At 49.1% G+C, this 23466-nt stretch overlaps 1 protein-coding gene across 2 annotated transcripts in view; it reads left to right on the top strand.

Moving 5' to 3' along the window:
* MYBL2 (MYB proto-oncogene like 2) overlaps positions 1-23466 on the top strand; it is a gene marked incomplete at both ends in the record, with an annotated part of 40486 nt that overhangs the window by 4303 nt on the left and 12717 nt on the right. The window contains 5 exons of one of the 2 annotated variants that reach the window (XM_080716187.1): positions 1962-2055; positions 9133-9204; positions 10013-10105; positions 11610-11830; positions 21250-21412. In XM_080716187.1, the coding sequence (XP_080572313.1) occupies positions 1962-2055; positions 9133-9204; positions 10013-10105; positions 11610-11830; positions 21250-21412 (643 nt within the window). The remainder of the gene's footprint in view (positions 1-1961; positions 2056-9132; positions 9205-10012; positions 10106-11609; positions 11831-21249; positions 21413-23466) is intronic. The other variant, XM_080716188.1, reaches the window with a different exon arrangement.

The following is a 23466-nucleotide window of genomic DNA, read 5'->3' as shown; positions in this document are numbered from 1 at the left end:
GCATTCTACCTCCAAGCCATACCCCCCAGTCCTATTTTATTTTTATTTTGAAACAAGGTCTTGCTAGGTTAGTGAGAATCTTCATTCTTGCTGTGGCCCTCCTCCAACTTGCAGTCCTCCTGTCTCAGCCTCCCAGGTACTAGGATTACAAGCATGAGCTAATAAGCCTGGCTAATAGTCCTTTTTTCTTGTGCGTGCATGCGTGTACGCATGCGTGTGTTTGTGTGTATGTTGCTAGATATTGAACCCAGGCCTCATACATGCTAGGCAAGTATTTCACCTCTTGAGTTATATCCTTATCCCCTAACAACTATTTTCATGTAGCTTTTGAAATCATTAGGATAGTCCTCAAAATATAAGGAAAGAAAGCCAGGCATGCTGGTGCATGCTTGTAATCCCAGCATTTGGGAAGCTGAGACAGGAAGATGGCAGGTTCACAGCCAGCCTCGGCTACTTAGTGATGCCCTCTGCAAATTAGTGAGACCCTGTTTCAAAAATAAAAAAAGTAAAATAGGGCAGGGGATATAGCTCGGAGGTCGAATGCCTCTGGGTCCTGTCCCCAGACCTGCAAAAAAAAAAAAAAAAAAAATAGGGCTGGGGGTGTAGTTCAGAGGTAGAATGCCCCTGGGTTCCATGACTAGGACTGTGGATAAAAAGAAAGAAAAATATCCTATAATCCCCTTTCATATATATATATATATATATATATATATATATATATATATATATATATATATATTTTAGTACTAGGGATTGAAGTTGGGTATTCTACCTCTGAGATACACCCCTAGTCCTATTTTATTTTTTGTTTTGAAACAAGAGGGCCTCATCAAGTTGTTTAGGCTGGCTTTGAACCTGCAATCCTCCCCCGTTTCAGCCTCCCAAGTACTGGGACTACAGGCATGTGCCACCATGCTCAGCTTTGTTAAAATTTTTAAAAAGAGAGCCGGGCGTGGTGGCGCACACTTGTACTCCCAGCGCTTGGGAGGCTGAGACAGGAGAATCCCACAGGTTCGAAGCCAGTCTCAGCAACTGAGTGTGGTTCTCAGCAACTTAGTGAGACTCTGTTTCCAAATAAAGTATAAAATAGGTCTGGGAGTATAGCCCGGAGGTAGAAAAGCCCCTGGGTTCCACCCCTAGTAATAAATTTTTTTTTTTTTTTTTTTTTTTTTTTTTTTTTTTAAAGAGGAGAAGGGCTGGGCATGGTGGTGCATGCTTGTAATCCCCGGGCTTCGGAGGTGGAGACAGGAGGATCGCGCAGGTTTGAAGCCAGCCACGCTGGCTTAAGAGACCCTGTTTCCAAATTTAAAAAAAAATATAAAATAAGTCTGGGAGTGTAGCCCGGAGGTAGAAGGGTTTCCAGGAACCCCAGTACCACCAAAAAAAAAAAAAAGAGGAGAAGGCCTGGCATGGTGGCGCATGCTTGTAATCCCAGCACTTGGGAGGCTGAGACTGGAGGATCGTGGTTTGGGGACAGCCTCAGCTACTTAGTGAGGCCCCTTGCAACTCAGACCCGGTTTCAAAATAAAGAATAAAAAATAGGGCAGGGGGTGTAGCTCAGAGGTCGAATGCATCTGGGTTCCATCCCCAGACCTGCAAAAAAAAAAAAAAAAGAGAGAGGGCAACTGTGTTTTTTTAAATTTATATATTTATTTAGGTACTGGGAATTGAACCCAGGGGCATTCTACCTCCAAGCTACACCCCTATCCCTATTTTTTTTCCCTTTATTTTGAAATAGGGCCTCACTAAGTTGCAGAGGGCCTCACTAAGTGGCTGAAGCTGTGAACATGCAATCCTCCTGCCTCAGCCTCCCAAGTACTGGGATCACAAACGTGCAAAATTGTTTCTTAAAAGTAGACAAAGTAAAAGCCTGTCTCCCCAAATCTCTGGCTGGGTGTTGCTGGCCACGGACTGCCCACCTGTGGCCACTGTCCTTGACCTTTAGCCTGCTCTCCCTGCAGCGAGGAGCTGGACGAGGTGCACTACCAGGACACGGACTCAGACGTGCTGGAGCAGAGGGACAGTAAATGCAAGGTCAAGTGGACCCACGACGAGGTGGGTGACACCGCCACTGCTGGCATTGGGGAGGAGAGGGTCGCGGCACCTGGGGGCTGGGCAGAGCTGAGCCTGGGTTGTCTGACTGATATCCCCCCTTGACATGCAGAGGAAGAGCCAGGGCGGGAAGGCACAGGTCCCTTGCTTCTCCGATTCGCCTCTTCTGGAGCATTCTTGGGGACTTTCAGGATGGGGTGGGTGTGGGGGATGTGTCTCCGACTTCAGGGCCAACTGGTATCCCCTAAAAGAAAAGCCTGGGGTGGCTGGGCGTGGTGGCACACACTTGTAACCCCAGTGCTCGGGAGGCTGAGACAGGAGGATCACACAGGTTCGAAGCCAGCCTCAGCTACTAAGACCCTGTTTCCAAATAAAGTATAAAATAGGTCTGGGAGTGTAGCCCGGAGGTAGAAAAGCCCCTGGGTTCCACCCCCAGGACCACCAAAAAAAAAAAAGAAAAAGAAAGGAAGGAAGGAAGGCCGGGGTGCTTTGCAACATGGCATTGACTGGACATCTTCCTTTCTGTCTCAGCTCATTTTCTTCTGTTATAACTAGTAACAGGCTGGGTGCTTCCTAAAGAATAGAATGTTTATTCAGCACAGCATTCTGAAAGCTGAGAGGTTGGAGGTTGAGGGAAGGCCTTCACCTGCTCAAGGCCCTCCTGCTGGTGAGGACTTGGGTTCTGAGGCCACACTAGAACATCACAGTGCCAGGAGGGGCACGTAGAAGGGACAGAGCCAAACGGGCTTTTACGGTAGACCCGCTATCATGATATGAACGCTTCAGCAGGGCGCTCTAGGTCTGTGATCTCAGCGACTCGAGGCTGAGGCAGGACGATCACAAGTTCGAGGCCAGCCTGGGTGACGTAGCTAGATGCTGTCTCAAAATTTAAAAAGTTAAGGGAGCCAGGTTTGGTGGTACACACTTGTAATCCCAGTACTTGGGAGGCTGAAACAGAAGGATTGCGGGTTCGCAGACAGCCTCAGCTACTTAGGCCCTCGGCAACTTAGTGAGACCCTGTTTTTTTTTTATTTATTATTATTATTATTATTATTATTATTATTATTATTATTATTATTATTTTCATGGTACTGGGGTTTCTGGAAGCCCTTCTACCTCCGGGCTACACTCCCAGACCCATTTTTAATTTTAAATTTTTTATTTATTTTTTCGGTGGTACTGGGGTTCCTGGAAGCCCTTCTACCTCTGGGCTACACTCCCAGACCTATTTTTATCCTTTTTTTTTTTTTTTTTTTTTTTTTTTGAAACAGGGTCTCTTAAGCCAGTACGGCTGGCTTCGAACCTGCGTGTTCCTCCTGTCTCCACCTCCCAAGCGCGGGGATTACAAGTGTGTACCACCACGCCCAGCTAATGAGACCCTGTTTTAAAATAAAGAATAAAAAATAGGAATGGGGTGTACCTCAGAGGTAGAATGCCCCTGGTTTCAATCCACAGTTCCGCAGGGTAAGTAAATAAGAGGGAGTGTGGTGGTGCAAGCTTGTAATCCCAGCATTTGGGAGGCTGAGAACAGAGGATCGCAATTAAATGACAGCCTCAGCTACTTAGGCCCTTCAAGACCCTGTTTCAAAATATAGGGGAGGTGTGGCTCGGAGGTAGAATGCCCCTGGGTTCCATCCCCAGTACTGCAAGACATAAACAATCGCAGTTCAGCAAAACAAATAAATGAATGCTTGAATGTTTAGGGACACATTTCCACTCATGCAAAAGATAATTCCATAAAGGGGCTAATCCATTCCTGCGGGCAGAGGCCTGTAACCCAGTCACCTCCTCAAGGCCCCGCCCAGTCACACCTTAATACCTTACTATGGAGATTACATTCCAACAGGAGAATTTGAACATAGCAGCATCCTTCTTGGACTGTAGGAGTTTCAGTCAAATCTACAACCTTTTTCTGTTCATGTGTGTGTGTGTGTTCCTGGGAATTGGGCACGGGCATTCCACCACCAAGCTACATTCCTACATTCCACAGCCCGTTATTATTATTATTATTATTATTATTATTATTATTATTAGTGGTGGTGGTGGTACTGGGGTTCCTGGAAACCCTTCTATCTCTGGGCTATACTCCCAGACCTATTTTTATTTGGAAACAGGGTCTCCTAAGCCAGCAAGGCTGGCTTTGAACCTGTGCGATCCTCCTGTCTCCGCCTCCCAAGTGCGGGGATTACAAGCGTGCGCCACCATGCCCAGCCCTTTTTTTTAATTTTTACTTTGAGACACAGGATCTTGCTAAGTTGCTAAGACTATAAGCATGCACCACTTTGCCCAGTAATAGTCCACAAAGGTGTTTTGCTGGACTAGGAATACAATTCAGTCTTGCACATGCCAGGCGAGTGTTATCACTGAGCTATAACCCCAGTGCCAGATTTATCTTTGCTTGTGTGTGTATGGCCCTGTGGATTTATTTAACCCAGGGCATCCCACTTCTGAGCTATATATACCCCCAGCCCTGTTCTATTTTTATTTTGAAACAGGGTCTTGCTAGGTTGATGAGAGTCTTCCTACTTGCTGAGGCTGTCCTCGACTTGTGATCCTCCTGTCTTGGCCTCCCAAGTACCAAGAATTAGGATTACAAGCATGCACCACCAGGCTCAGCTCAACATACTTTTAGAAAGAAGTTACTATAGCTGGGATTGGTGGTACACACTTGTAGTCCCAGTACTTGGGAGGCTAAGACAGGATGGCAGGTTCAGGGCCAGCCTCAGCAACTTGTGAGGCCCTCTGCAACTTAGTAAGACCCTGTTTCAAAATAAAGAATAAAAATAGGGCTGTGGGTGTAGCTCAGGCTCAATTCCAAGGAAGGAAGGAGGGCTAGAGGGAAGAAGAGAAAGTAAAGTAAGTTAATGTAACCGGAGTGGCTAATCAAGAGAGAGTTACTGTAACCTGAGGGGTTAGGGAAAGTTTAATGGAGAAAGTGGCCTTTGAGTTCAGGGTTAGGATTTGGAAGGAAGCAAACTGCCAAAGAAGAAAAAAAAGGTAAGTCAGAATAATTTGGAAGGTCCAGAGACATGTGAAGACAGGAATCCAGTTTGGCTGCAGGGAAGGGCCCTTGAACAAGAAAGTAAGTGATACGGATGAGAAGACAGATAAGGACCAATTCCTAGAGGGCCTTGAATGTTGGATTTGAAACCCTACCAGTACACAGCTGGCAGTATAGAGCCATGGGAAGCTTTACGTTGCTTTTGGTTATGGTTACTGGAGATTGATCCCATGGGCATTCTACCTTTGAGCTACACCCCTATCCCTATTCTAATTTTTATTTAGAAATAGGGTCTTACTACAAATGCTGAGGCTAGTCTGGAACTGTGATTCTCCAGCTTCCCAAATACTTAGATTACAGGCTTGTGCCACCATACCCACAGTTCTTTTTATTTTTAATTTTTTAGAGTCAGGCTTGGTGGCACACACTTGTAATCCTAGTACTTGGGAGGCTGAGACAGGAGGATCTTGCAGGTTCGAAGCCAGCCTCAGCTACTGAATGAGGCTCTCAGCAACTTAGTGAGACCCTGTTTCCAAATAAAACACAAAATAGGTCTGGGAGTGTAGCCCGAAGGTAGAAAGCCCCTGGGCTCAACTCCCAGTGCCAAATAAATAACTTTTTATGTGTTGGGGATTGAACCCAGGGGTGTTCTACCTCCAGGCTATGCCCCTAGCCCTATTTAATTTATTTTTTCTTTTTTTGCAGTACTGGGGGTTGAACCCAGCAGCATTCTACCTCCGAGCTACAATCCCCCTTCCTATTTTTTTATTCTTTATTTTGACACAAGGTCTCACACTAAGTTGTAGAGGGCCTCATTAAGTACCTGAGGCTGGCTGCGAACCTGCAATCAATCTTCCTCTTTCAGCCTCCCACGTACTGGGATTACATGCGTGTGCCATCATGCCAGTCTTCCAGTTACTCGTGATTCGGCCTATGTCTCCATTTCCAGCGCTGAATCCCTGTAAGCGCTGGCTGTGGAGTAGTGATGGTGTCCACATTCACGCTGCCTCCTTCTCACACCTTCCCAATCTGCAGTAGCTAAGTGGTACTTAGCAACAAGCACGCCACTGCCCAAAGGTACCAGTGCTTTGTTTGAGACGGAGTCCTGAATTGATCCTACCTGTGGGGTCTGGCCCCCTTGCTATCCCTTCTTTTTTTTTTTTTTTTTTTTTTTTGGTTCTAGGGATGGAACCCAGGGGCATTCTACCTCTGATCTACACCCCCAGCCCTATTTTTTATTCTTTATTTTGAAAGAAGGGCTCACTGAGTTGCGAAGGGGCTCTCTAAGTAGCTGAGGCTGTCCGCGAACCGCGATCCCATCTCAGCCTCCCAAATGCTGGGATTACAAGTGTGCGCTGCCACGCCCGGCTCCATGCTATCCCTTCTAAATTCAGTCTGACCCTTTCCCTGCATTCTAGCTGTGCTGCCTTTTTTTTCTTTTTCTTTTGGTACTAGGATTGAACCCAGGGGTATTTATTTTTTTTGTCTTTTATTTTTTTTATTTTTTTTATTAATTTATTTTTTAAATTGGTGCATTGTAGTCATATATCAATCACATTGGAGTACAAGACTTGAGAGGATATACAAGCACACATCATCCAGTTAGCCCTCCTCCAGCCCCCATCCCATTCCCTCCCCCTCCCTCCATCCCATGCTTCTTTGGTGATTGACTTTGATACATTTGTTTATGTACCTCCTGCGTTTTAAAGAGGTTCCATCCTCCAGTATTACATACCCTCTGATTGGTCACATTAGTTGCTTCACTATAGGGCCCTTTCTATAGCTCAACCTCTTCCTGTTGCCCTTTTCCTCCTAGTTATTGCTGATTAAGAGAAGTGTCTGATTTATATTTTCTGTGATATTTCTCTGTGCATGCTGCGTTGCAAGTACCGAACCCACTCTTGATGGTCCCAGTAGTGGCCTGGCTACTCAGTGGACTGATCCAGACCTCGCTGGCTCAAGCAGCGGCCTTGCCTCATGGGAGGCCCCAGTTCTGTTCTCGCTGGCCCCTGCACCGGTCTAACCTCTAAGCTGGCTTTGGTCCCGGCCTTGGAGGCCGCAGGAGTGAACTTGCCTCACACCAGGCTCCGATGCTGGCCATTGACCCCTGCACCGGCCTAGCCTCACGGCAGGCTCCAATGCCAGCCTCGTTGGCCCCAGCACCGGCCTAACCCCTCGGCAGGTTCCGTTCCCGGCCTAGGAGGCCCCAGCACTGGCCATGTCTCACGGCAGGCTCCGATGCTGGCCTCGCCTCACGGCAGGCTCCGATGCTGGCCTTGCTGGCCCCAGCACCGGTCTAGCTCTTCGGCAGGTTGTTATCCTCGCCTCGGAGGCCCCAGTACTGGCCTTGCCTCATGGCAGGCTCCGATGCCGGCCTCGCTGGCCCCAGCACCGGCCTAACCCCTCGGCAGGCTCTTATCCTGGCCTCGGAGGCCCCAGTACCGGCCTTGCCTCACGGCAGGCTCCGATGCCGGCCTCATTGGCCCCAGAACCGGCCTAACCCCTCGGCAGGCTCTTATCCTGGCCTCGGAGGCCCCAGTACCGGCCTTGCCTCACGGCAGGTTCCGATGCCGGCCTCGCTGGCCCCAGCACTGGCCTAACCCCTCGGCAGGCTCTTATCCTGGCCTCGGAGGCCCCAGTACCGGCCTTGCCTCAAGGCAGGCTCCAATCCCGGCCTCGAAGGCCTCAGCACCGGCCTTGCCTCACGGCAGGCTCCAATGCCGACCTCGCTGGCCCCAGCATCGGCCTCACCCCTCGGCAGGCTCCAATCCCGGCCTCGGAGGCCCCAGTACCGGCCTTGCCTCATGGCAGGCTCCGGTGCCGGCCTCGGAGGCCCCAGCACCGGCCATGCCTCACGGCAGGCTCCAATGCCGGCCTCGCTGGCCCCAGCACCGGCCTAACCCCTCGGCAGGCTCTTATCCTGGCCTCGGAGGCCCCAGTACCGGCCTTGCCTTATGGCAGGCTCCGATGCCGGCCTCACTGGCCCCAGCACTGGCCTAACCCCTCGGCTGGCTCCGATACTGGTCTTGGAGGTCCCAGCACCGGCCATGCCTCACGGCAGGCTGCGATGCCGGCCTCACTGGCTCCAGCACTGGCCTAACCCCTCAGCAGGCTCTTATCCTGGCCACGGAGTCCCCAGTATCGGCAGGCTCTGATGCCAGTCTCGCTGGCTCCAGCACCGGCCTAACCCCTTGGCAGGCTCTTATCCTGGCCTCGGAGGCCCCAGTACCGGCCTTGCCTCAAGACAGGCTCCGATGCCAGCCTCACTGGCCCCAGAACCGGCCTAACCCCTCGGCAGGCTCTTATCCTGGCCTCGGAGGCCCCAGCACCGGCCATGCCTCATGGCAGGCTCCGATGCCGGCCTCGCTGGCCCCAGCACCGGCCTAACGAACCCAGGGGTATTTACCTCTGAGCTAAATCCCCAGCCCTTTTTATTTTTTTTATTTTGAAACAGGGTCTCATTAGGTTACTGAGGTTCTCAATAAATTGCCAAGAGCCAGCCGGGCATGGTGGCGCACACTTGTAATCCCAGCATTTGGGAGGCTGAGACAGGAGGATCAGGGTTCGTGGACAGCCTCAGCTACTTAGTGAGGCCCTCCACAACTTAAAGAGACCCGGTTTCAAAATAAAGAATAAAAAATAGGGCAGGGGGTGTAGCTCAGGGGTAGAATGCCTCGGGTTCCATCCCCGGATCTGGGGGTTGGGGGGATTGCCAAGGGTCTTGCTAAGTTGCCAAGGCTTGCCTCCAACCTGCGATTTTCCTATCTCAGCCTCCTAAGTACTAGGATTACAGGTGTGCGCCACCATGCTAGGCTAGCTCTATATCTTTCCGGTAGGCAATGACGATACCCTCCAGCATTTACTTCTGTAGTGTGAGTCTTTGATCATCGTCTTCCTCCTTCTAAACTGTCAACCCCAAGAGGTCCGGGCAGGTGTGTTGCTTCCTGCTGCGTGTCGAGCGCCAGCACGTAATAAGTGCCCACTCTTGACAATGGGTGCACGAGGTCCTACTGTGGGCAGCGGCTATGCTTCTTGTTCTTGCATGTGAGCTGAGCCCTCTGTCTTTCTGGCACTGGCAGGACGAGCAACTGAGGGCCCTGGTGAGGCAGTTTGGACAGCAAGACTGGAAGTTCCTGGCCAGCCACTTTCCTGTGAGTAGGGCCTCTCCCGGGGCAAGGGTTCTGGGTACCGATCCTTGCATGGGACAGACTTCCTATCATGGAGAAGAAAATGGAATTCCTCGCTGGCCCCTTGTCTGCCAGAACAAAATGGCCCGTGTAGGACCTTTCTTCCCGAACTGGCATCGGTGTGGAAGCATCCCCCCGGCGTCAGCATGCCCGGTAGCCTTTAGGCTCAGACATTTGCAGTGTGTGGTCAGTGGCTTATTTGCATCTCTTCCTGTAAGTCAGGAGGCAATAGATACTCAGTTTCTTGAGACTGAAGCTGAGGGGAAGTGATACTTGCAGCAGGTGGGGCCGAGAAGAATGGGCTGGTGCCGCCACATCTCAGCGCTCAGTCTCCTGAGGACGGGGCGGGGGGCTGCCCCAGGGCTGCAGGGAGAGAGGAGTGCAGCCGGGGCTGCCATCTGGCCACCTGCCGGGGTCCGTCAGGCAGCCCTGGGCAGATCCTTCTCCCCTTTGTCTTCATCTCCCTCTTCTCAACGCAATCTGAATTCAGGGGGAAAAATGCTACCCCAGAAGAAGGCGGGGATCTCCAATATTCCCCATAAGGCTTTTATGGAGTTCCAGATGGGGTTTGGGTGGTGGGAGGTGACTTCCTACAAGGGCCTCAGGTGGTCCTCTATAGCACAGGAAAAGTGTCCGTGTTCTGGCATGTGGGTGGAGGGTATGAGGCATAGGCTGTGCCCACCTGAGGCATGCCTGGCCTCGGTCAGGCCCCTGAGCGGAGTCCAGTCTCCTCGGCCCAGAAGGTGCCTGATGATTCCTGTTCTCCTTCCAGAACCGCACAGACCAGCAATGCCAGTACCGGTGGCTGAGGGTTTTGAATCCAGACCTTGTCAAGGGGCCGTGGACCAAAGAGGAAGATCAGAAGGTAACAGTGGGTCTTCTCCCACACCCAGGAGTCGGGCACTGCGAGGCAGCCCTGCCTGCTGGTGGGTGTCCAGCTGAGCATTGCAGTGAGTCACTCCATGGGCTAGTCTGGACGGGGCTGCCCTCCCCAGCTCCAGCCTAAGGCCCGAGTCTCAGGTCTAGGCTTCCTGGCTTCCTCACTTCTCACTTAGGTGCTCAGGGGTATTGAACAAATCACCTGGCTTCTCTTTCCATCATAAAGGGAGACGAGCCATGCTTGCCACAGTGTTGAACAGCAGACAGGCGATGCACAGAAGGGACAGTGGCTGTCTCTTTACTGTGGTAATGAGCCCGCCACATGTACTCTCAGGGCTCTGAGCCTCAGGGGCGTATTATTTCATTTGATCTCCACGGTCTTGTGAGGTGGGCAGAGGAGTTGTCAGTCCTGCTTTGGAGGCCAGGGCTCACAGGGTGCTGAGGATTCTCCATCCTAGGAAGGGGCGGCCCCACGGCCTCCCTGGGCTCCTCTGGGGAGCCCCCTTGGCTCAGGGCTTCCACCATTCCACGGAAGAGAGGGAGGGGGAAGGAAAGGGAGCTAGATGTTCTTAAATTGGTTTTATAATCATTAGAAAAAATAAAACTGATATGTAGTTGCTGCAAAATTTTAAACCATGAAGAAATAGAGTGTTTTCTCACGAACATCCTTTTGCTCAAAAGTCCCCTCTTCCGGTTCGCCGTGACCTGTATGCACAGGAGAAAGTGTGTATCCAGAATTCAGCAGGGCCGGGCCCTCCCCCAGTGGCTGCATTTGTTAGGGGATTTTGTTCTAAGTAATGGCCTGGCTGTGAGGGCAATTGAGAGCTGAATTCACGTGCTGGTTAGCCAGGACTTAGAGCTTTGTCTTCCTGGTTCCCAGAAGTGCCGGGGGGCTCGTGTCACCCTGCACCGCTCTGGGGATAGGGCGGTCTGTCCTTTTACCCTTAGTTCACATGGTCCTGCAGTGGGCAGTGAGCCTTGGGTGCCATAGGTTTGCGGCTCTTAGGCCAGCACTCCTCTGCCCTTTTTTATTTAGTGTAGTGACTGGTGTGAGCTCTAAAAGAGGAGGCCGAGCTGGGCAGGGTGTGACAACGCCTGAAATCCAGTTCGGAGGCCAGCCTTACCAACGTAGCAAGACTCCATTTTAAAATAAAACGAAAAAGGGGTTGGAGTGTGGCTTACAGGCAGAGCACCCAATGCCCAGAGAAGAAAAGAGGGACGCTTCTTTTTCGTCTCTTGTTCTCCACCCCTGATTTATTCTAGGTAATACTGACAGAGACATGGTGGGGTCCTCAGGCAGGCACCGGGGCTGTGCACAGCCGTCCTCTGAGCAGCATCCCCAGTGCCCACTGCAGGGGCTCCCGTGCTGCGTGCGGTAGGTCGGCGGCACCTCCGCAGGCCGTGGTGAGGGTGAGGCTCGCAGCTCTGAAGGTGCTGAAGCCTACGCAGGGGGGGGGGTGGTCCCGCCCTTCACAGACCTCTCCCTTAAGGTCATCGAGCTGGTCAAGAAGTACGGCACAAAGCAGTGGACGCTGATCGCCAAGCACCTGAAGGGCCGGCTGGGGAAGCAGTGCCGCGAGCGCTGGCACAACCACCTCAACCCCGAGGTGAAGAAGTCCTGCTGGACTGAGGAGGAGGACCGCATCATCTGCGAGGCCCACAAAGTGCTGGGCAACCGGTGGGCTGAGATCGCCAAGATGCTGCCGGGCAGGTGAGCTGCCCTCTGGGGTCTTGGGGTCCGGGGCAGGCAGGGTCCTGTGCAGGCGAGGCCCATGCTTGTGATGGGGGAGCCTTCCCAGGGGTGTGTATGCTCTGATCTCCAAGCTCCTGCTTTGATTGCACGGCCCCCAGAGGCATACGGAGTCGGAGGAAGGGTGGGTCCCCGCAAGGTCCTGGTCTTAAAGGACAGACAGTGCTAAGAGAGGCCTTAGCCAGAAAATCAGGGAGTATTGTAAACTACTAAAATGCTTATACCGAAAAACGTCAGCCTTCTATCTCCACTTTCTACTGAAACAGATACATTAATATGCTGGGCTGTGGCTTTTATTTTTCATAGTACTGGGGATTGAACTCAGGGGTATTCTACTTCTTAGCTATACCCCCAGCCCATTGTTATTGTATTTATTTATTTATTTATTTATTTATTTTTGCGGGTCTGGGGATGGAACCCAGGGGCATTTGACCTCCGAGCTACACCCCCTCCCCTAATTTTTATTCTTTATTTTGAAACCGGGTCTCACTAAGTTGCGGAGGGCCTTACAATAAGTAGCTGAGGCTGTCCGCGATCCTCTGGTTGCAGCCTCCCGGATGCTGGGATTATTACAGGCCTGCGCCACTATGCCTGGCTACCCCTCCCCTATTTTTTTATTCTTTATGTTGAAACAGGATCTCATTGAGTTGCAGAGGGCCTCACTAAGTAGCTGAGGCTGTCTTTGAACCGCGATCCTCCGGTCTCAGCCTCCCTAATGCTGGGATTACCAGCGTGCGCCACCATGCCCAGCTACCTTGCTGTTACTAATCTTGGTGTTCAGCTGCAGGAAAAGATTTCGCTTTCTTAGACTTTGCTACCCCTTCAGGCTTCCCTGTTGCCATTACCTATAAGACAATAGCACTTACAATATTGTTGCTTATAAATATAATTCAGTTGCTAAAACTTATCTAGGACTAAATGTCTTGTCTGACTTTTTTTCTGGACCTAATCATTGCCTTAAGTTTTTCATTCACACCGTTTTAGCGCCCTTAAGTCTTTGTCAGTTGCCTGTTGTGTCCTCAGCAGCTGTCAGTGCTGTTTTCCAAATGCTCAGATCGTATCAGTTAATTTGTGTGTGTGTTACTGGGAAGTGAACCCAAGGGCTTCCCACCTCTGAGCTACACCTGTTTTATTTTGATTTTGAAACAGGTTGGTGAGAGTCTTACTACTTGCTGAGGCTGTCCTTGAACTTGTGATCCTCCTGTCAGCCTCCCAGGCACTGCATGACAGATGTCTGCCACCGTGCTCGGCTTCAGGCAGTATGGTTGGCATTGGTTTTCCTTCAGAGAACCGGTCCTGGAGATGTGTTTATCTTGTGGTTGCTTTTCAGGACTGTTCCTTCGCTGGTTCCAGTGCTGGGTGCCTGTTCTTTATCCACTTGCTTGTTTTGGAGAGCATCCTTTAGTAGCATCCTGAGCTCAGTACAAGGGAGATAAATATTTGATAATAGTATGTCACATTTGATTAATAGCTTTTCGTTTTTGTCTTTGCTTTTGGTGCTGGGGATTGAACCCAGGGGCATTCTACCTCAGCTTTATTTATTTGAAAACATGGTCTTACTAAGTTGTCGAGGCTGGCTTTGAACCCGTGGTCCCCCTTTCTCAGCCTCCTAAGTACTGGTATTACAGACATTAAAGGCTACCACCTTTTTTTTGTGGGGGTGGGGATACTAGAGATTGAACCCAGAAGCATTCCACTTCTGAGCTACATACAGCCCCAGATGGATTTTATTTCTTTTTTTTGTGTGTGTGTGGTACTGGGGTGGAACCCAGGGGCTTTCTACCTCCCGCTACACTCCTAGACCTATTTTATATTTTTTTAATTTGGAAACAGGGTATCACTAAGTTGCTGAGAGCCTCACTAAGTAATTGAGGCTGGTTTTGAACCTGTGCGATCCTCCTATCTCAGCCTCCCAAGTGCGGGGATTACAAGCATGCGTCACCATGCCCAGCTGGATTTTATTTCTTATTTAGAAAAGAGGTCTCACTAGGTTTCTGAGAGCCTCACTAAATTGCTAAGGCTGACTTTGAACCTTGAACCTGTGCCTCTCCTGTCTCAGCTTCCCAAGTACTGAGATAACAGGTATTCGCCACTACCCTTACTTTGTGTGTGTGTGTGTGTGTGTGTGTGTGTGTGTGTGTGTGTGTGTGGTGCTGGGGATTGAACCCAGGGGGAGTCTACCTCTGAGCTACACCCCCGGCCCAATTTGAAACAGGGTCTCTCTATGTGCGGAGGGCCTCATTAAGTAACTGAAGCTGGCTTCAAACCCAGAGCCTCTTGTCTCAGCATCCCAAATACTGGGGTTCCAAGTGTATGCAACCACGCCCAGCTTCACCCTTACTTTCTTTTTTTTTTTTTTGCGTGTTTGTGGATGGAACCCGGGGCATTAGACCTCTGAGCTACATCCCCTGCCCTAATTTTTTATTCTTTATTTGAAACAGGTTCTCACTAAGTTGCAGAGGCCTCACTAAGTAGCTGAGGCTGTCCGTGAACCGCGATCCTCCAGTCTCAGCCTCAGCAAATGCTGGGATTACAAGCGTGCGCCACCATGCCTGGCTTCACCCTTATTTTCTTTCTTTTTTTTTTTTTTTTAACGGATCTGGGAATGGAACCCAGGGGCATTTGACCTCCGGGCTACACCCCCTGCCCTATTTTTTATTCTTTATTTTGAAACCAGGTCTCACTGAGTTGCAGAGGGCCTCACTAGTAGCTGAGGCTGTCCGCGAACCGCGATCCTCCTGTCTCAGCCTCCCGAATGCTGGGATTACAAGCGTGCGCTGCCACGCCCGGCTTCACCCTTACTTTCTAAAACTTCACTTTGCCTGTCTTCTTTTTCTGGCTCCCTGTTTTTATGTTTCTAACAGCTTATTCCACTAGTTTGCCTGCTTAATTGCTCCCTTCTTCCTTCATTGTCTATTTTATCAGTGTTTGTTTTGCCAGGTCCATTTCGGGTTGGAGGTTTCCTTTGAAGGTCTGCCAGTCCGTGGCAGGCCGTGACGTTTAGAACCGGTCATTGGAAGTGGTTTGGAAGCCCCTGCACGGAGGCTGTGCTTACGTGGTGATGGCTTTTGCTGTGTGACTGGGTGCTTACAGTCTTCTGGGAGGATGTTCCAAGAACTGGCCAGTTTTCTCAGGAGTTGTTCCTTTCCCTAGAGATGAATGTGGCCCTCAGACTGTCGTCTGGAGTCCTTGGGCCTGAGGGACTTGTGGAGCATGGCCGGGAGGAGGGACTGGGAGTCTCCTGTCTGGTGTATACATTTCCACTCAGTCCCAGTTCCAGCCCGTGACCCCTCCCTGCCCTCTGCTGTGGCCAGGGCCCCTGGTCCTTTCTCCATGGAGAAAAACTCTTCTTTTTCCTGCCTGTGAGGTTAGGGCCAGGATCTGGATGCCCGAATCCCTGCCTTGTTTTCAGCCCGTGCTTCACCCTTCTCCTCACGGATCTGCTCCTCCCACCCCAAGCTCTTGGGGTTTTCTGAGGACTCTTGGCATGACGTGGCTCTCTTCTTGCTAGAATCTTTCTATGTTTCCAGCTCCCAGGCTCCTGAGTTTATTATTACTGCCCTAACTCCTTTCAGTCTTTTAAAAACTTGTAGAAATAATTTTGCTGCTGTCTCCCAGCCTGTTCTCTTTGGTGCTTTTCTTTTCTTTTCTTTTTTTTTTTTTTGCGGTACTGGGGATGGAACCCGGGACATTCATTCTACCTCCGGGCTACACCCCAACACTATTTCTTTTTTTTTTTTAATTTTTTTATTTTATTTTTATTTTATTTTTATTTTTTTTATTGGTGCACTGTATTCATACATCATAGTAGGATACATACTTTTGTAGACATACATGCACACTTTTCCCAGTCAGCCCCCACCCAATCCCCACCCCATTCTCTCCCTATCCCTCCCTCCCATGCTTGGCTTAGTAGTTGACATCTAGTATTATGGCAATTTATCTAAAATTAAAAATGATAATCTCACATAACAGTTTCATTTGTCTGATACCAAGCTTTTGATGACTTAAAGATAACATTTCAATATTTCTTTTTGCTTTCTTTCTTACCAGAGAATATTTTTTTCTATTTTTTAGGTGAAACTATCATATATTTATGTATTTATTTTTCAGAAAAAAATCTATCCTAATATGGAATATGGAGTCTAGGTACCCAAAACGATCTTGAAAAAGAACAAAGCTAGAAGATATATATTTTCTGATTTCAAACCATATAAAGCTACAATAATTGAAACAGTGTAGTACTATTCTAAAGGCAGATATATAAACCATTGGAGTTAAATAAAAGCCTAGAGCTAAATTCTTCCCTATATTGTCAAGTTATTTTTGACAAGGTTTCCACGAACATTTGGTGGTGGAAATGATAATCTTTTAACTAAATATTGTTAAAAAATAATAGTTACATGGAAAAGAATAAAATTGTACCCTTACCTAATCCCATATACAAATATTAACTCAAAATAGATAATAGACCTAAATATAAATCTTAAGACTATAAACTTTTAGGAGAAAATCTGGGTCATAAAACCTCACAACATTGAAATTGGCAGTGATTTCTTGGATATGATTTCAATGGCACAGGCAACAGAGGAGTATACAGACTCCCTAAAAAATAAAAAAATAAAAAAATTGTATATCCAAAGACAATGTAAACAGAGTTAACAGTTACTAATAGAATGGGATAAAATATTTCCAATTGCTATATCTGAAGGTATATTAATATTCCAACTAGAAATCCTAAAAATTAACAACAATAAAGGCAAACAATACCATTTAGAGATAGGTAAAAGACTAACATAAATAATGAATCTCCACAGATAACCAATCTTAGTTGTCTGTTGGATGGAAACTCTTGTTTCTCTGGTTCTGGTGTGTGTTACCTATTTCTTCTTTGTAGTTAATCTCTTTGAGTATTTTCTCTAGTGCTGGTTTTGAAGACAAATTCCTTCAGTTTCTGTTTGTCATGGAAGCTTCTTATTTTTCCATCTAATTTGATAGAAAGTTTTGCTGGGTAGGAAATTTTTGGCTGGAAGTTGTTTTCTTTCAGAGTTTGGAATATGTTACTCCAAGCCCTTCTGGCTCTCATGACTTGGTTTGGGAAGTCTGGAGTGATTCTAATTGGTTTGCCTCTGAATGTCACTTGGCCCTTTGTTTTTGTTGCCTTTAAGATTCTCTGCTTGGCTTCCACATTGGTCATTTTGACAATTATGTGGCGTGGGGATCCTCTTCTCTGATCCTGTCTAAAGGGAGTTCTATAAGTTTCCTGGACCTTTGTATCAACCTCTTGCTCTATGTTTGGAAAATTTTCTGCTATTACTTCTTTGAAGAGATTGTTGATCCCTTTGGTTTCACTTTCTTTTCCCTCCTCTGTTCCAATTAGTCTTAGGTTAGCTCTCTTAAAATGGGCCCATATTTCTTCAATATCAGATTCCTGCTGTCGGATATTTTTTTCTAGATTAGAAACTATGAGTTCATTTTTGGATTGCTCATCTTCTAAGAGCGAGATTCTGTTCTCCATGTGTTCCAATCGGTTGTTTGTGCTTTGAATTGAGGCCTTTACTTCATTAATTGCATCCTTTATCTCTTTTTGGCTCTCTCTGAGTTCTTTTCGAAGCAGCTCTATTATTTCTACAGTTATTTTCCTGATTTGATCTTCTAGAAATCTCTGATTTTCTGTTTTATCGGGTTCTGATGTTGTGGGGTTGTGGGCATTCATTGCTCCAGTATTATTCCTCTTTCCCATGATTTCGGAAGTTTGTGCCTTCTCTGGGTTCTTCCCTTGGGTCACTATGACTTCCCTTAAGGTGTTCTGGATCTCGAGTCAGTAGTATCTCGGACCCCACTACTCCTTTACTGGGTTTTATCACAGAGTCTCTGACCCAGAGAGTCGATAGAGGCTGCTTTAGACTGTGGGGGGTGCCAGGTTGCACGTTCTCCTATGGTGTGATATCTCTGCCACCGCCCCTCCTCCACTGGGTCAAGTCCCAGGGAGTACAGTACTGGGATTTCTCCTCTGTGGCCCACAATTTGACTCACTGTTGTTGAGTACGCAGATGTAGCTGTACTGGCCTCGCTGAATTCGCTGCTGCTGCCGCCGGTGGCAATATGGCGCCGCTGCTACACCCTCGGCTATGGGGCTGGCGTTTTTCTTCTTGATTTTGATTTCTACTCTGAATCCCTGCAGCGTGTGCTGAGCTCGGCCACTGGGAGCTTTAGATGCTCTCTGCGCAGAGAAATCCCGCCTAGCTGTTCCGCAGTGGCTCACCTCGGTGTCCCGTGAATTCGCCGGTGCCTCCGGCAGTATGGCGCTGCTGCCGCGTCTGCCGCGTCCTCGGGCGCGAGGCCGGTGTATCTCCTCTGTGGCTCTGTTCTCCGTCCGCTTTCTCTCTGGAGCCTAGTGATTTTTTGTTTCACTGGTGATGGTGTTTTCTGGCTATGAAAGGCACTGATTTTGTGGTAATGGAGATTTGTTGTTAGCGGGGCTCTTAAGCCCCGCTTTTCTCGGTCGCCATCTTCCCGGAAGTCCCTATTTCTTATTCTTTATTTTGAAACAGAGTCTCACTGAGTTGCAGAGGGCCTCACTAAGTAGCTGAAGCTGTCATCAAACCATGATCCTCCGGTCTCAGCCTCCCAAATGCTGGGATTACAAGCGTGCTCCACCACGCCCGGCTTACTTTATTTTACTTTGAATCCTGTCTTTGTCACAGCAGCGTAGTCTGCAGAGTACCAGATAATGTATCTACTTGAGTCTGGAATTACTTAATTTTATAACTCAACCTGGGTATGTTATCATTTTTATTTTTGTGGCACTGGGTATTGAACCCAAGGGCATTCTACATCTGCGCTATACTCCCAGCCTTACTTTAATTTTTTTTTTGTGTGTGTGTAGGTCTGGAGATGGAACCCAGGGCATTTGATCTCCAAGCTACACCCCCTGCCCTATATTTTATTCTTTTTTTTTTTTTTTTTTTCAGGTCTGGGGATAGAACCCAGAGACATTTGACCTCCGAGCTACATCCCCTGCCCTATTTTTTATTCTTTATTTTGAAACAGTGTCTCACTAAGTTGCAGAGAGCCTCAATAAGTAGCTGAGGCTGTCTGGGAACCTCCAGTATCAGTCTCCTGAATGTGGTGGTGTACCACCACTCCCAGCTTTTATTCTTTATTTTGTGCCGAGGCCAGCCGGCAAAAGTACGGGTTCCGAAGAGGAGTGAGGATGAAAAGAATTCAATTCTAAGAATTTGATTCAAAGGATACTTAATTCTATCATGGAAGGATCGCCAGTACACTTCCGGGTCGATATGTCTACTGACCGATCCCGGGTTTATCACTCTCGTCTTATTTATACAGCTCCAGGTCAATCAACCCTCCTGCCGTCACCACCTGTGTGCGTAACGGTCAAACCAATCAATTCCACCTGAGCTTCTCTCAGACCTTGAACTTTCCATGACCCCAAACCTTATTGGCTCTGGGCAAAGGTCAGAAGTATTCTTAAAGGAGAAAACCTTAATGGCTCCCCACAAGTTTGAAACAGGGTTTCACTAAGTTGTGGAGGGCCTCACTGAGTAGTTGAGGCTATCTGCGAACTGCAGTACTCCGGTCTCAACCTCCCGAATCCTGGGATTACAATTACAAGCATGCACCATCACGCCGATTTAATTTTTATTTTGACACAGGGTATTGCTGGGCTAATGAGAGTCTCACTATTTGCAGAGGCCATCCTCCAACCCACCGTCTTCCTGCCTCCGCCTCCCAAGAACTGGGTTTATGGGCATGTACCACCACGCCTGGCTTCTGGGTGTGTTGTCTCTTGGAGCTTTCCCCGATGCTTGAGTTGGAGACGGGCTGGCCTGGTCGGCCTTACAGATGAGGGGCTTCTCCATGGTCTCTCGCCCTTGTCCCTCAGGGGTCACTAGCCGCGCTGCCTCCCTTCAGTCCTTCAGACATTGAGTTCTTTCCCCCAACTCCCCCTGGCCACCTTGTTGTCTGGGAAGACTGCTGCCTTGCCTCTGTTGTGTAGCTTATGGGTTCTCATTCTTCATTTCTTGGGGGCTAAGGTGCTACATTTTCAGGGAAGTTCTCTCTGTCTTTCCAGTCTGTGGTCACTCCCCGGTGACCTCTGCAAATGCCCATGCCTGTCCTCTGAGTAGCATGTGCCCCACTACAGGTCGAGGTGATGCCAGTGTCCCCCACCCGCACGCACACAGATGAGACTAAATGGCACCACCTGTCCCATTTGCTGGCGTGTCCTCAGTCCCTAGACTACTGCCTGGTGTGCAGTGGGTACTTGATCGGTACTGGTGAGCAGCCAGGCATGGTGGTCACACACTTGTCGTCCCAGCATTCAGGAGGCTGAGACAGGAGGATCGCAATTTGAGTAAAGGCTCTCACTTGTGAGGGGAAAGTAGAGAATCCTAGAGAAGGCTGAGGTCTCTGGTCAAGCCTGGCCTTGACCTGATACCAGGCCGGGTGTGTGTGCTCGAGGCAGTAGCATGTATGAGGGGTGGGCCCACTCCTTGGCATTTTTGGCGTTGTCTTCCAAGGGCCAGAGAAAGGCAGAGATAGAAGTCATTGGCAGCAGCCTTCATAGCAGCTGGCGGTTGGGTGCTCCATGCCTATAAGGACCTGGGCGAAGCACCAGCCGCCCTTCCCCGGGCAGCGCAGTGTCCTGGAGGCCTGGAGTGCAGAGGACCAGATTCGCAGCATCTCCTCTTAGCCCAGTTGCTCCGTCAGGCTGTTTCTCTCAAGGGGAAAGCGCTCTGCTCAGAGCCCAAAGGCAAAGGAGCAAGCGCCCACCCAGCGTGTGGGGGGGCGTCTCCTGCCAAGGACCGTCACGCGGACGGCCCGGCTGCGCTGCCTTGTGGCCCGCCCTCGTGTCTGCTGTCTCCTCTCTGTCTGTTCAGCCCCATGCTTCTATATGCCCGTGTGCCCTGAGCTTCTCCACGGCTGTCACGCCCTGTGTACTGTTACAGTACTGCAGTTGTTCCCAGCCTCCAGTAAGTGGAGTGTGGAGTAGCCCTCCGAGAACGAGGCTCCCAGGGGTAGACAGTAAGCGGACCCCCCCCAGTCTGCAAGGGGGGGCAGGACTTGGATTCAGGGTCATCGTGAGACTCTGGCTGGGAGTGGCCAGCCGTTTGCTTATGGTTTCTGGAGACAGAATGGGGAGGGAAGGGAATGAGGATTCCAGACACATTTTCAGTTTGGTGATTTTGCCATAGTCTATTTATTTCACAGCGATGTGTGGACGTTCTCTGTACATCATTGAGGGCTAGAAATAGACGTCATGCCTTGGAGTTCACTCGGTTGACTCTTCAGTTGCAGTGGTCGGAGCTCCGTTGGGGGAGATGGGTTAGTGATGAGGTCCCTGGTTCCCCCTGCAGAACGGACAACGCTGTGAAGAATCACTGGAACTCCACCATCAAGAGGAAGGTGGACACGGGAGGCTTCCTTAGCGAGGCCAAAGACTGCAAGCCGCCCGTGTACTTGCTGCTGGAGCTCGACGACAAGGACGGCCACCAGAGCGCCCAGCCCACGGAGGGCCAGGTGAGGCGGCCGCCTGGGGCTCAGCCTCGGGCTCCACTCTGGGTTTCTCTCAGTTCATGTTTATCTGACACCATCTCCTCCAGCATATCCACGTCTGTTCCCGCTTCCTGCCACGGGCTCTAAATGTGGCGGTGTGCTCCCGGGGCCCGGTAACAGACATCCGTGCATACCTGGCACTCGTCTGCCTGCGGGTAGAGGACAACAGGCCTCCTCAGCCTCCTGTCCTCTCAGCAGCTGTTTTTACTGTTGCTCTTTCCAGTCCTAAAACTGAAAGTATGTTTGGCATTAAAAAAAAAAAATCAGACTTATGGAGCCATAATTAACATGTACTGACATTCATGGTATATAGTATGCAGTTCTTAGTTACGCAACAGCCTGGTTTTTTTTTTTTTTTTTTGTAGTACTGGGGATGGGACCCTTCTAACTCCGAGCTACACTCCCAAACCTCCCAAACCTATTTTATATATTTTTTATTTGGAAACAGAGTAAGGCTGGCTTCAAACCTGCACAATCCTCTTGTCTCTGCCTCCCAAGTGCGGGGATTAAAAGTATGTGCCACCAGGCCTGGCTGCCTGGTCATTTTTGTAACCACCACAATCAACATGCCAGGTGTGAGGGCCAACACTTGAAATCCCAGTACTTGGGAGGCCAAGACTGGAGGAGTGCAGTTTTCGGCCAGCCTCAGCAACTTAGTGAGGCTCTGCGCAAAATAATAGGGCTGAGGGTATAGCTTGGAGGTAGAATGCCCCTGGATTTCATCCATGGTACCAGCAAAGAGAGAGAGAGAGAGAGAGAGAGAGAGAGAGAGAGAGAGAGAGAGAGAGAGAGAGAGAGAGATAGATAGATAGATAGATACAGAGCATGACAGTCACCCAAGGATTTGCTTCTCCTTTGTCAGCCCTTTTCCTACCCACTGCTTCCTGATTTGTTTTGTCTCTAATATTTTGTCTTTTCTAAAAAGCCATATAAATTAAATCATACAGCATTACATACAGCATTACCTTTTGGTGGGATACTGGGGATTGAGCCTAGGGGCACTCTACCTCTGAGCTACACCTCCAGCGTTTTCTATGATTTTTCATGTTGAGACAGTGTCTCACTAAGTTGCCTGAGGCTGGTCTTGACCTATGATCCTCCTGTCTCAGCCTTCCAAGTACTAGGATTGTAAGTGAGTCATCATGCCTGGCTTTACATTTACAGTTTTAAAAAAGAAACCAATATATGTACCTGTTAAAATCTCATATCCCAGAAAAAGCTTTATTTGTTTTTGGTACTGGGGATTGAACCCAGGGGCATTGCACCTCCAAGCTACATCCCCAGCTTTTTAAATTTAATTTACTTTATTGTTTGTTTGTTTATTTATTGTGGGTCTAGGGATGGAACCCAGGGGCATTCAACCTCTAAGCTACTCCCCCAGCCCTACTTTTTTTTGTGTGTGGTACTGGGGTTCCTGGAAACCCTTCTACCTCCGGGGTACACTCCCAGACCTATTTTATATATATATATATTTTTTTATTTGGAAACAGGGTCTCTTAAGCCAGCAAGGCTGGCTTCGAACATACGCAATCCTCCTGTCTCCGCCTCCCAAGTGTGGGGATTACAAGCGTGCGCCACCATGCCCGGCCCCCAGCCTTACTTTTTATTTTTTATTTTGAAACCGAGTCTCACTGAGTTGCAGAGGGCCTCACTAAGTATCTGAGGCTGTCCATGAACTGCGATCCTCCTGTCTCTGCCTCCCAAATGCTGGGGTTACAAGTGTGCGCCCCCAATCCCGGCTGCCCTTTTTTATTTTGAAACAGAATCTCACTAAGTTGCCAATGATCTTTCTAAATTGCTAAGGCTGGCCATGAACCTGTGATGCTCCTGTCTCAGCCTCTCAAGTACTGAGATTACAGGAGTGTGCCACCATAACCGGCTGTCTTTGTAACTATCTCTGGTGACTATTCTTGCACTGGGGACTGGACTTAGGGGTGCTCCACCACTGAGCTGCTTAGTGATGAACATAAAGGTAATTTTATACTTTGTTAAAACTTGAACGGTCATTCCAGTGGCTC

The sequence above is a fragment of the Muscardinus avellanarius genome (genome assembly GCF_963383645.1).
Source record: "Muscardinus avellanarius genome assembly, chromosome: 19".
Taxonomy (NCBI): Eukaryota; Metazoa; Chordata; class Mammalia; order Rodentia; family Gliridae; genus Muscardinus; species Muscardinus avellanarius.
Note: the sequence above shows the minus strand (reverse complement) of the source record. Positions and strands in the feature narration are given on the sequence as shown.